The following is a 12,667-nucleotide window of genomic DNA, read 5'->3' as shown; positions in this document are numbered from 1 at the left end:
ATCGTGTTGACAGGGAAGACTTGGAGACTTCAAGTATCTTGCAGTCATTCCTGCTTGTTACCTGCTGCTTTATACTGCAGATAGGCATGGCCAGCATGCCCGAAAGGCAGTGCAGAGGGTAATGGAATCTCCTAAGTCTGACAGATTGATTTGCAGTGATCTCAGTGACCCCCTGGAGAATGTGATGGTAGCAGGTGGGTGACTTAAAATTTCCTTACCTGGCACTGGTTGTTAGCACCCAGCTCAGTCTGGCTTTTTGACAAACACTTCTCCTGTATCTCCTAAACTGGGTTGTAACTCAAAAGCCAAAACAACATAGCTTGTTGTTTCTAATAACTTGGTCTTCTTCTGAGGTTGCCCACTACTTGTTCTCACTGTCCACTCAAGCAGCTGCTCATGATCATCACATCCAAAGATGCAGTCTCTGCTTTCACTTTATCTCCAGTATCACAACACCATGTTGCAGAAGGTGGACTGCAGCTATCAAATTAAGTAACTCAAAGGGTTTGGGAATGGGGTAGTCCATGGTGATTTTTTGGAAGGAGGTTTCTGACTTGATTATGTAGGTTTCCTTGGAATTGTACAAATACAGGTTATTAATACACTTCCTGTATCTCAGAAAAGTTCCTTTCAGGTGGTTTTTTTTTCCCCCTACATTTTATAATATTTCTAAGTAGTGCTCTTAAAAGCAGCTGACTTTACACTGTGAATTTATTTCCAAGGATGTGCAGAGCAAGAGACAGCACAGGGTCATTAGCTTTTACTCATGTCTTAGAATCAGCCAACTTGTAGGGAATTTTGGTTTGGAATTTTGTTTATCAAATCCAAGTCTAAGCCATTTTTATCTTGTGTGACTAACTTTCAAATTGTTTTTCTTCTATCTGCTTTTCCATGTTTCTGAAGTATGTCTAGATATTGAAGGTTAAGGTGTTGTTTCTTCAGATCTTTGAGATGGGCAGAGCTCATACAAACCTCAGTCTTCTTATACATATTCAATACTTCAGTTAAATGGTCTTTTGGCAAAAAATAAAATAAATCTACATCTATGAGCTACTACTATGAACTTATATTTTAAAGTTTGCAAAGGTGAAATTTTGTACTGAAATGGTCTAACATCTGTTCCATCGAAGAATGTACCAAGGTCAGCTTTGCATACTTGACTCTCTTCCAGCCCTGGAGTATCTTTGCTAAGAGGAACTTGTCAACCAAAGCATAGAGGTGGACCATCACTGCTGAATTTCACTTGGCTCGTCAGGAATCTTTCCAACTATTAGCTTTAAGATTTTGAGGCCATATGGTGGTGGAGGCAGGTGAAAATGTAGTAGCCCATGTAGCCCATTTCCTTTCTTTGAAGCTTGTCCACAGGAGTGGAAATAATACCTGCAGCAAGCCAGCATAGCTGTGCCAGCAGAGTCCTCTAGTGGCCATGCAGCCACGAGACTTTTTTTTTCCCACTCTTCAAAGTTGTTTTTGAAACTTCTGAAGGGATGAGTAATGCAATCCAAAGCTTTTGTCATTTGCTGGTGCTGCTGTATCAGTCCCTGGCACATTGGTAGCAAATATGCAGGATTTTTTTTCCACTGGGTGATACTGTTATTGTTTCAAAACAAAACCTATTGCATTGGATCTAGTCTTCAGTCAGGAACTATGCTCCCTGGAAAATGAAGGTATCTGCTACGGGAGTGGAACAAGCTCCTTGAGCCTAGTCCCTCCTCAGGTCAAGTGTGAGAAGGTAGCAGTGTGCCTAATGATAAAAACAGGCCTAGCAGTCCTGCTGTGCTTCTCCTTGGTGAGAGGATGGAGCAGCAGTTGGGAAGCTGCAGAGGCCATAAAATCAGTAGCATGCCCCTGCCTTGTCCCCTGCATCCCACCTGGGTGTGTCACCTTCCTGCTGTCCCAGCAGGAGGGAGGACCTCTGTAACAGGGATGGAGCATCGACCTGGAATTACATCAGCAATAATCTTGGCAAAAGTGATCAGCTAAACTCATCCCAGGTGTTTTTACATCCTGCAAATTTCCAGAAAAAAAAAAAGATTACAGCAATCAATCCTACACATATTTTCTCCCTTTTAAATGTCCTGATATTCTGGCTGGTTAGTAATGCATTTTTTGGTGTCCAGCTACAGTAAATAAAGAATTCAGTTAAGTTGAACATTTTGTGATAGATGCAATATGGTGTGGCAAATTGACTGACATTTCTAGATACTGAGAATAAATCAGCAGTATTCAGTTAATGTGAATTAAATCCAGTAAGAGGAACCTGTTAATCTTTCCAGTTATTTCTAAAATAGCATGTGAGGATGGAATTTTAGTGTTCCTCTGGCATAAAAAAACACAAACTGAATAAGCTACTGATGAGACCTGCGTAGTGAGCTACAGAATGAAGCCTGCTGAATGTCCTTAAAAAATTGAAAGGTCTTTCTGTAAATTTAAAAATAAACTACAAATTAACAACTGATAAGTATTTTCAAATTAGGTGACATGCTTTCATCTAATTAAAATAATTTATTTTTGTGAAATTGATGAATATATTTGGAAATGACGAAGAAGGATTTAAGCTTTTATAAGTAGGAAGGGCTTCAATTTCAAGAACCTTTATGTTGAAATATATTCAATACAAAATATATAAAAAAGGATAATTTTAACTGAGGTACCCACATTCATGCACATTTAATGGACTGTGTGACAGATATGTAAAAGAAGTTGGAATTAATATATTAAAATTGTATTTATGTGGAAATTGGGTAGAAAGTAGAAATGGAATTTTTTAAAAAGTGCACATTCTCAGATAGAACAGATACTTTAATAGGTCTTTTGTGAACTTCTCTTGGGTTTTCTTTCTGTAGTCTTACACTGATTTAACCAAGTGCATTTTCAAACAATTTAGGGGCAAGTTAGCATGTAGGCACAGTTTTATGATATTTTACTGTAATGCACATTTATTACAAATAATTAAAAAGGAAATTAATATTTTTGAAACTTCTGCATGTGAGTGAGTCATCTGGCATGTGATCATGGAACTGGGTTCATTAAGCGAATGCAATCAAGCTTAGGAGCGTAGCTCAAGAAAATGAGGAGCAAATAAATAGAAATGATGCCTCTTCCCCTGACAGTTAGCTGCTGTCCATCCTAGTACGTTCTCATTGGCAGGTAAGAATTTCCCACCTGAACATAATTCCTGGGTCTTTACTCGTTCACAAAACCTTGTAATGCCTCCAGTTGTACACAGTAATCGTTTAAGTGTTTTACAGTAGGACATTCTCCAGTCTAAAGCTTGTTCCTTCTTGCTGGTGCCCTGCCTACTGCCGTTTGGTGCGTCAGGTTTTTTAAGCTGCTGTGTAGGCAGGCTTTCAATGTGAGTCTCAGCCCATCTCACTGCTTTCTCTTATACCATCTCTTCTTGCAGAGTTTCCTACAGAAAGCAAGCCAAAAGTATGAAAAAACAGCTGAACCAGAGACCTAGTGCTCCAAGTAAGCTCTTGCCCATGGCAAACTTTTGTTTAGCTCCCAGGGGTGTGCAGAGATCTTGCAATCCATCTTCATCACTACACTGAAGTTGTGGGGAGGCAGATTTGTGCAAAGTCAGCTCTCAACCAGAGAGAGGTATTTTCTCTTGTAGTCCTCTCTAGTGTCTTAGAGCTCATGTCCTCCCTCTAGGTGGGAAATTGCCATAGTAAATTGTGTTTGCTAGCCTAATTTTTCTCCAAGCCTTTTTACGAAGCTCTAACATCCTCTCTAAAACTTACCCCATGTGTGTGTGGTGGACTTTACCTCTTATCTCTGGCTTCTTGGCAGTGACTGTTTTAACAGCCTCCTGCCCTGTCCACAAATGAAATAGTCTGCCGTAGGATTTCTTCCTTGGGTGGTCTACATCCATCTTTTGAGTGGAAATCCTAAAGAGGATTCTGGTTTGCTTTGTGTCACTCCAGAAATACTTCATCTGAACAAAATAAAGGTATTCTATCCCTTAAATAAGGAGGATCATACTTATATCTTAGGTGTTTAGATAAGCTCTTGATATGGTACACGAACACAGTCTTCAATTCATTCTCATGAATCAGATGTCTTTCCTGTTGGGTGAGTGAATGGGTTAAAATGAACTTTTATGGCTTTCAGCTCAGTTTCTAGATTTGTTAGACAGTTATTATTTGATGCTGCCTTGATAGTTTTGTGTAGATAAATCAGTGTGTTATACATCATTTGAAACCGTACAGAAAGTAGAATATATTCAGAATTTGCTACTGTGAAGTAAATGGAAAACATTGTGGGAACAGCTTTGGATAATCTAGACAATTTCATAGAAGGGAAGGGAAAAATAGGTTAAATTTGTCTTAGATTTAAGCAATAGGTGGGTTCACAAACCACTAGCTTTATTTATCCTTAAGGCTGATCTCCAAATTAGGTTTTTGATATATCCATGTAACTGTGAACCTGAGGCTATTTTTCTTCTAAGCACGAATTGTAAAAAACATGCTTTATCATTAATTTGGGGAATTCAGCACAAATAAGGCATAACATTATTATTGTCACATATTTTTTCTAGTGTACATGCAGGACTGCCATGATATTTGTTGAACCATCTCAATTGCACAAGCCATTTTTTTTTTTGCTTTATTTTCCTAAAGCTCCTAGAAATTTGTTCACTTTTTGGAGAAGGATCAGGATTTTTTAGACATTCTTCTTTGTAAGTAAAGCTTTATTATTATTATTATTATTATTATTATTATTATTATTATTATTATTATTATTATTATTATTATTTACAATAACTGTAAACGGCAGTGTTCTGAGCGAGGATTTTCACTAACTTGTACAAAACAAGAACAAGATTCAGTGGGAGATCCTACATGTTTGTCTCCTCTTTTTCACGTTCCAAGTAATTCCATTTAGATATCTAAGATTTGGCAGCAAGTCTTCGTGTGACCCCCCTGAAAGGCTGAATCCAAACCAGAGAGAAGAATGGGAGTCAGAAGAGCCCGGCTATAGGTGCTTTAAAAGGAACATAGAGAGACTTACGTTCACTCTATTGTTTACAGAGTGAGAGTGGGAAGATTTCATCTTCCTGGGCTTTTGGCTGATTTCTGAAGTTATTTCCTTTTGTGATGAGCCTTGAGAAACCCCAGAATACCATATTAACTCATTACGTAGCTCTCACGGGACTTGTCTACATGGGGACAGTAGACAGTTTCCAGGACAGTAAGAAGAATTTAAGTTTCACAAAGTCCTTGTTCATTTTTGCAAGGTGCGTTTTGGGCCTGGGCTTGTGCGGTGTGCTTGGTCTGGGTTTGTGTTTTCCAGTGCAAACTGAGTAGGCTGCTGCTTAAAGGCAAGTTGTACAGGGATGTGACCCCTTTTTCACAGATATCTGTGGAGCAGTGTGACCGTCTGCTTCCATGGCAAAGGCAAGTAAGCAACTGAAAACTAATTAAAATTTATCATTAGTACATCAGAGCTGGAGGCTCCTGCTAATTGAAAAGCGAAGGAATCGAGTGCCTTTATTGTTTGGGGAGTTCAAGCAAACTAAACAGAAGTTAAACTCTGAGGGCTTTCCTGGCTTCCTGGGAAATGGTAGATTTGCCCAAAACCATGATGGTCCTGTACAGAGAGGAGTGGTGAGCAGGGAGAAGGAATGGGAAGTGAGTAGGGCCTGGACCTGTGTTTGGAGGAGGGGTGGAAGAGGAAGGCGTCTATCTCTTCTGGCAGAACAGCCTAATTACCTTTGGGAAGGAGGGAGACTTCAAAGATAGAGCTGACTTGGTGAAGATAAAATAGGTTGGGCCAGCCTGAAAAATGGATGAAAACATCCTACTGTGTTAACACTGTTTCACTGCTCGCTCTGTGGCACCATGTGTGTGTGTATTTAACTCCTCTTTTGTCAAAGAAAAACTATAAAGAGGCTAAGTGTAAGGTCAGACCCCTGAGGTCTGCAGCCAGCTCCGCTCCTTTTTCAGCACACTGAGCCCCAGAGAGCTTCAGAGGCTGCAAGTTCATCTCAGTGCTCCTGCTTCAATTCCCGTGTACTTGATCCCTTTGTCATTGATGTTGGCATTTGTCAGATACATGCTGTCTGTCACTGCAGCTGCTGTTTCCTGCATTAGGTGTCACTTAATCCAGCTGGGTTCAAATATTAGCTCGCAAAGCCTTACCTTGAGCCTGCTTCTTCCCAATTTGATAAATTTCTCTTTCTCTTTAGCATTTGTTGCCATGTTTCTATGCACCTTTCTGTCTCCATGACAGTTTCCTGTTCAAGCAAAGATGACTTGATGCTTTCGACTACGTTTGACTCTCAAAATACAATTTCTTAAGGTGTTACCAAAACTCTGCAGAAAATCAGATATTTTTTCTCATTATGAATTATTTTCATGTTTTGCAAGGGGTTGTAGAACTAGTACAAACAGACTGTAGCTGAAGTAGAATGCGTTTTAGATAGCTTCCCCTTCCCCCCGACTTCAAAAAATTATTCCACTAATTTTTTGTCTGAATCTCAAGATCTGCAAAGCACTTACAAATTCATAAGGAACTTTCTTGTCACACAAAGCTAAAGAATAATAAAATTAAATGGTGTTGTAGATTACATTGGATGAATCCTTGCTTTATGTGTAAGCTTAGTCATTTGTCTTCCAGCTTACAGTCTTTGGATATGGATATTTTATTTAATGGCATTTATGCCATTGGCATAAATGGCATATGGCATATGGATATTTTATTTAATGGCATTTATTTTCATACTTGAAACATGATTGTCTTTTGGCATGGCTGATGGAAGGAAACAATCTTTCTTGTCCTGCTGTAGGGCCACACAAATCAAGACTTACTCCTGGGACAATGCACAAGTGATTCTTGTTGGAAACAAATGTGACATGGAGGATGAAAGGATTGTTCCTTTGGAGAAGGGGAAGCATCTGGCTGATCAGCTAGGTACGTGTCATAGCTCTTCTATTTATTTTTTCTTTTCCAATTCTTCATGCTGTGTTCCTTTTGATTAGTACAATAAAAAAGTCCTTCCATCAGTAACGCTTTAATAGTGACATAAGGTGATTAATATATTCTAGCTCAAAGATGATTAATATATTCTAGCTCAGTATTTTACTTGTTTAGTGCTGAATAATACCTTCTTGTAGGGTGGCTGTATTTCTAATGCTAATGTGTAAGGGTATGAGGAAGATGAAGTTTATCTGGGGAGAACAACTTCTATTTGTTCAGCTGAAAGAAAAAAGGACGGGAAAATATACCTGGTTTTAACAGGCAGCATTTCTGTATATTAAATGTGATAACTGTTCAGCATTATCTGAAACTGCTTTGTGTATCAGGTAGGAAGAATCTCTAATTGCCTATTGACTGCTTAAGCTGTTAGCTTTCATCGTAATGATTCACATAAAGGTTATCCTTTAGCGTTTGTCTCTAAACTTGTGTAGTGGCATTAATGTCATTGAAATCATTTTCCAATCAGATTAAGAAATTTATTGGCCTGAATGTGAATTAAATCAAAACAGCTTCAGCCACAGCAAAAGCTAAAACAGTGTTGGACTGACAAATACCACTGTTTTGTTGCCTCATTTCTTTTGCCTGTTCCATACATCCTTAATCATCTTCGGAGATGGCAAGTGGGGCAGGCAGAACCCTCGTCTGTTACTTGAGAGCTCTCCCTACTTATTACTAACACAGCAAACATTTCCACCATCGCTTCACCTGTTATCCCATGATTTTTAAAAAGTGGATACCTACTTGAATCTCACGCAAGATGACTCAGGTTACCAGCAGTGGTAATCAGCTAAGAAGGCTTTTCTTTCCCTTAATTTGTGACAGAATCAAGGAAATTGATGCAATGGAAAATGCCCCCAAAAGACAGAATGTCTCTTACACCAAAATAAACAGTGTGATGCTTGTACTTTTGCTGTTGGTGGTATAATAGCCTGGTAAACAGAAGCAATAGCCATTGTAAGTTATGGTTGGTCTTTGAGACCCTTGTGGTTAGAAAGACAAAGAAGTGTGTGGCCTGAAACAGCACAGGTAACGTTTTGCAGTTCAGCATGGTGCTCCTGGCTGAAGCCAGGAGCTCTGGGTGTCAGCAGGAATGGCTGCCTCCATGCCATCCCTACCTCTGTGTGACTCCAGCCTTGCTGTAGTTCTTTTAATCAGAAAGAGTCAGCATTTGGGAGTCTGTGCTCATTGCTGCGGTTAGGAGCTGTCTGCTGGCTGCTGATACTACTCTACTGGAGACGCACAACATGAATTTTAATCCAGCAGCACTGAACAGCCCTTGTCAGAACGGGTGTCAGGATGTGTGATGTACGGGCACTGAGCACACTGAAGAGCTTTGCACTTAAACTGACAAAGAACAGGAGAAAACAGGACCAAAGCACCATTTAGTTGCAGGTTATCGTGCAGCTGCAGCCCACTTCTCAGATGGGAATGAGAGAATTCGACTCCCTTGTCCTGGCTTTATTCAAATCCATGTTGTCTGCAGAAGTGTTTACCAGTGCTCTGGTAAGGATCCATTTACACCTCTAACCTTTATAGATGCTTGATGAACTTAGAAGTACTTCTGCTCAGTATTCTGAGACTGTGAGAGTCAACAGAGACATACAATTGTCTAATATCTTGTTTTCTTAAGATGAATTCTGAAAAAAATGGTTAGTATTTTAAAAGTCATGTCCCTAACATCAGTGTCTTGATTTTTTTTTTTTTTTGCATTTTTTTCTCACAGGTTTTGACTATTTTGAAGCTAGTGCCAAAGAAAACATCAACGTAAGGCAGGTGTTTGAGCGTCTCGTGGATATAATCTGTGAAAAGATGTCGGAGAGTATAGAATCAGACTCTTCCAGGGGCACTTCTGGAAGGAATGTGCGGCTCACAGATAACCCACCCCCTTCGCAGCAGAACTGCTCATGTTAGTGACCTTTCTTGCTGAGAAATGTCCTTCTCCTTTCCTGACTAAATTTTCTCTTTTCATTTGTGATGGTGCATTATCATGTAATCCAAAGGCAGAAGTCTCTGTTGTAGGAAACCGGTATGTTTGTTTAATGTGCTGGAGTGTTTAATATGTATTTCCTCATCCAATAATTAAAAAAAAAAAAAAAAAAGAATAAATATCGTAAGTGCACCTAGTGTTAATGTATGAGTTACGCTGAAGAAAAAGAATTGTATAATGTTGCAAATGTCATTTCCACAGAGAATGTTGCATTTTTAATGATAAAGTCTACTATGGCAGAAAGAATTTTGTCAACACAGCAGGAAACCTAAAAGGAGGGAAAAGGTCTAAAAGAAAATGGGGACAAAACCATCTTCTCTTATAAGGCAAGAAATCATTGTTTTTATTTTTATATTTTTATTGTTTACATTATTAAAAACAACAACAAGCTATCCCCAGATATTTTTGGAGTCATGGCTGGTCTCCTCTAGACATGGACGTCGTGTTTGTCTGTATGATGGAGCAGAACACCATGTATTTCCATCTGATGGTTCAAGGTCCTTCAGAGTGCCAAGAGCATGAGGGTTGTCGCAGTTTGTGCCAAGCCTCTAAATGGAGGAATATGATGTGGAGGAATTGAAGCTGACAAGCAGGGAAGGAAAAATCCTTGCAGCCATACCTGCCCTGCCCTGCGCTCTTAGCTGGTGTTGGGTGAAGGACTGAGAGCACTTCTGGGGGCTGCTCTGTCCTGCAGCCTTCTCCTCAGTCTCAGGTAACCGCTTGTGAGGCGCTGCCAGTGTCACTGGTCAGCACCTTGCTGTGCACAAGCATTTGAGCCACAAGAGCTGACTCTCCTGCAGCTTTTTCCCTGTTACCTGTCTAGGTTTGGATCTACTCCGAGCAGCTGCTTGATGTCAGATACTTTGCAGGATGAAGGAAGGAGGATGTGGCTGTTGCATGCTTGGTTGGAGACATTCTGACAAGTAAGACTTAGAACAGCAGTATCTCAGAAAAATATCAGGAGAAAAAATCTTGTTGCCAATATTATTAGATTTTCTTTTTGCATTTTGTTGATTTCTGTTTTTAATTTGTACTGGATGGGTGCATGTGTGAGCATAGATTTTCAGGTTTCAGATTCAACCACAAGGTACAATTTTTTTTAAAAAAGTGTGTGTGTGTAGGGAGGGAAAGATGTGATTAATGAAACTTAAACTACAAAAGAAAAATGTTAAAGATATCCTATCAGTTATGCTACAGACATTTTGTTCCATGATTTTGTTCTCTGAAGGGACACACATTTTTTAATATTCAACAGCTAAAATATTCTCATATTTCTGAAATCTCTAAAATTATAGTAGTCTATGTATGTGTGTAGAACTCTGTATATGTGTACTACCCACATGCAGAGCTTGCATTTCTCTGAAATATATGGAGGAACTGCTTTTGCAAATCTGTGAAATTGTGTAGAGTGTATGCCTTTGTTCACGATCACGCAGTCATTTGCCCATCCCAGCTCCAAACAGTGACTGCAAATTGTGTCTCTGAGTGCAAATTAGGTGGATATAGAAAGATTTGCTGTCTTAAGGGTGAAAACTATGAAAAGTTTTATGGCTTTTCCTTAGGCCTATGGATTCCTCTGACCAAGGAGAATTTCTGTTAGAAACTGGAGTCCAGTATCTGCCCACTGCACTGTGATTTGCTGGATCATTGCACTAGTGAATGCTTTTGTAATTTTGTTCTGTCATGTCTCAAAGCATAATAGTTCTAAGAAAAAAAAACCACGGTATTCTGGAGAAAAATATAACTACATTGATGTAGTTTGAGCTCATTGTGCTCAAGGCTTCATCCCTTTGCAACAGAGTTTGTTTGTATTTGTTTGCTTTCAGAAATCTCTACTGTGACATTTTGGGTGTGTATGATCTAGTACTGAAAATGCGATTTGTGCAGTGCAAGGACTGTGATTATTGTACCTAAACTCCTGAAACTGCAAAATAAAGAGAAATGTCATCATCAGGTGTGGCCAGAGAGCTTCTATGAGCTGCATTACTGATACCAGCCAACCTTCTGTGTATATAACGAAGGTGTTTCGTAATGCTCTTAAAGTAGATCAAACTATATAAGACCGTTTTTTGACAGCCTGATGATCCTGGAGCCTAGTAGCCAAGAATCACTACACGGATTTAGAACAGTGAAGACAAGGGTTATTTGGCCAATAAATGAGCAGTACAGTGTTTTAGTTACAGCAGAAGCAGGATTTAGTGTAACTTCTATAGTCAGAAAAAGAAATAAAAACTTCCACAGCAGAGAGTGACGATTTTGAGCTGTGAAGGTGTAAGAGAGAACATCAGGGAAAATAATGAATTTTTCAGCTCAGTAACTTGATGGTAAAAGAAAATGGATTCAGCAGAAATTGAATTTCAATTCTTGCTTTTCTACCCAATAAATAATTGTTTCATCATGTTCCAGTAAAATTAGATGTCTCTTTCTAAGAAGAATACAACTGTGTTCCAGGCCCTTCGAGCTAGGAATTGTTAGGCTAGGCAGAATTGTTTTTTACAGCACAACCCAGCAAGTAACTACATGTCGGAATTGTCCAAAGGAGTAGTGAAGAAAATGGTTATGAATTCTGTCCTTCCCAGTATGGCACACATGGAGATACCTTGCATTTTATGCAGAAATACTGAAGAGCTTATTTCAGATCGAGAATCAATCACAGGCAAGCTTGCAATACAACATATTCATAGAGAGATGGATTTCCTCATCTTGCATTTGCAATAAAAGCGACAAATGGAGAGAAAGCCTTTTGTCTTAATGGCATCCAGCTGACTTCAGAGTTATCAGAGTCAGTAATAATTGCTGTTTGTGTCAACTTATAAAAGATAACGGCAAAAAGTGAGATGATGTGTCAAGGCGAGGGAAATAACTGACTTGCTTCCACAGAAGACAAACCTGAAATGTTTGATGCATTCTTATATTTGACTGCCTTCCACTTGACTAGCAGTGCCCTAGTTATGATAAAGACGGTATGGTTACAAGATTTAAGGAAGAAAGAAACGAAGGAAAAAAGGAAGGACAGATGGACGGACTGCTCTCTACAAGCTTCTCTATTGCTTGTACCATCGCCTAGAGCACTCAGAGCACATTTCTGTCAGAAAAGCTGGGAAAAGGAGGCTGCAGGTGAGACGTGGTCTTGGCTTCCACCTAGCGGAGAAGCAAGGCGCTGAGCGCGGGGGGAGCTCCTCGAGCCTCTCACCCCTGAAACCTGTCTGCATTCCTTCTACAGGCAACGCGGACACAGAAGGTAACGAATTACAGGAGAGTGAAGTGGGGAGCGGTGCAAAGGGGCTGTCACAAGCGGAACGGGAGGTGTGAAGGGGTCCCTGAAGGGGAGATGCCGGAGCTGAGGTGCTGGGGTTCCTGCTGGGGCCGGACCTCGCCACACAGGCGGCGGCAGCTTGGCAGGGGGGAAAGTTCGTGTACCGAGGGGAAAGTGCTTGGGACTACGGAACTTGGGACTGGGTCAGCACCCACGGGCACCGAGTGCAGCAGGTCTGCCTTTTCTGTTGCATGTTTTGTGTTTTTTAGGAACAGAATTTAAAAAAATAATAATAATAATTAAAAAAAAAAAAAGGCAGGTAACGGGCCACGAGGGGCCGGCAGCGCCTGTGAGGGGCGGGGGAGGCGGGGTAAGGGGAGGGGCCTCGCCTCAGGCAGCCACCAGGTTCTGGGGGCGGCTCGCGCGAGCTGATTGGCTCT

The 12,667-nt window shown here is 40.2% G+C and overlaps 1 protein-coding gene across 2 annotated transcripts in view; it reads left to right on the top strand.

Annotated features, from left to right (window-relative positions):
• The window catches only part of RAB3B (RAB3B, member RAS oncogene family), a 56,030-nt gene extending 45,139 nt beyond the window's left edge, over nucleotides 1-10,891 (top strand). For both annotated transcript variants that reach the window (XM_082765719.1, XM_082765718.1), the window contains exons 4-5: nucleotides 6,794-6,918; nucleotides 8,708-10,891. In XM_082765719.1, the coding sequence (XP_082621845.1) occupies nucleotides 6,794-6,918; nucleotides 8,708-8,895 (313 nt within the window). In that variant the 3' untranslated portion in view covers nucleotides 8,896-10,891. The remainder of the gene's footprint in view (nucleotides 1-6,793; nucleotides 6,919-8,707) is intronic.
• Nucleotides 10,892-12,667: the final 1,776 nt, after the last annotated feature.

Source organism: Aythya marila (assembly GCF_965140915.1).
Source record: "Aythya marila genome assembly, chromosome: 8".
NCBI classification, from domain to species: Eukaryota; Metazoa; Chordata; class Aves; order Anseriformes; family Anatidae; genus Aythya; species Aythya marila.
This window is presented reverse-complemented; position numbering and strand designations above follow the sequence as displayed.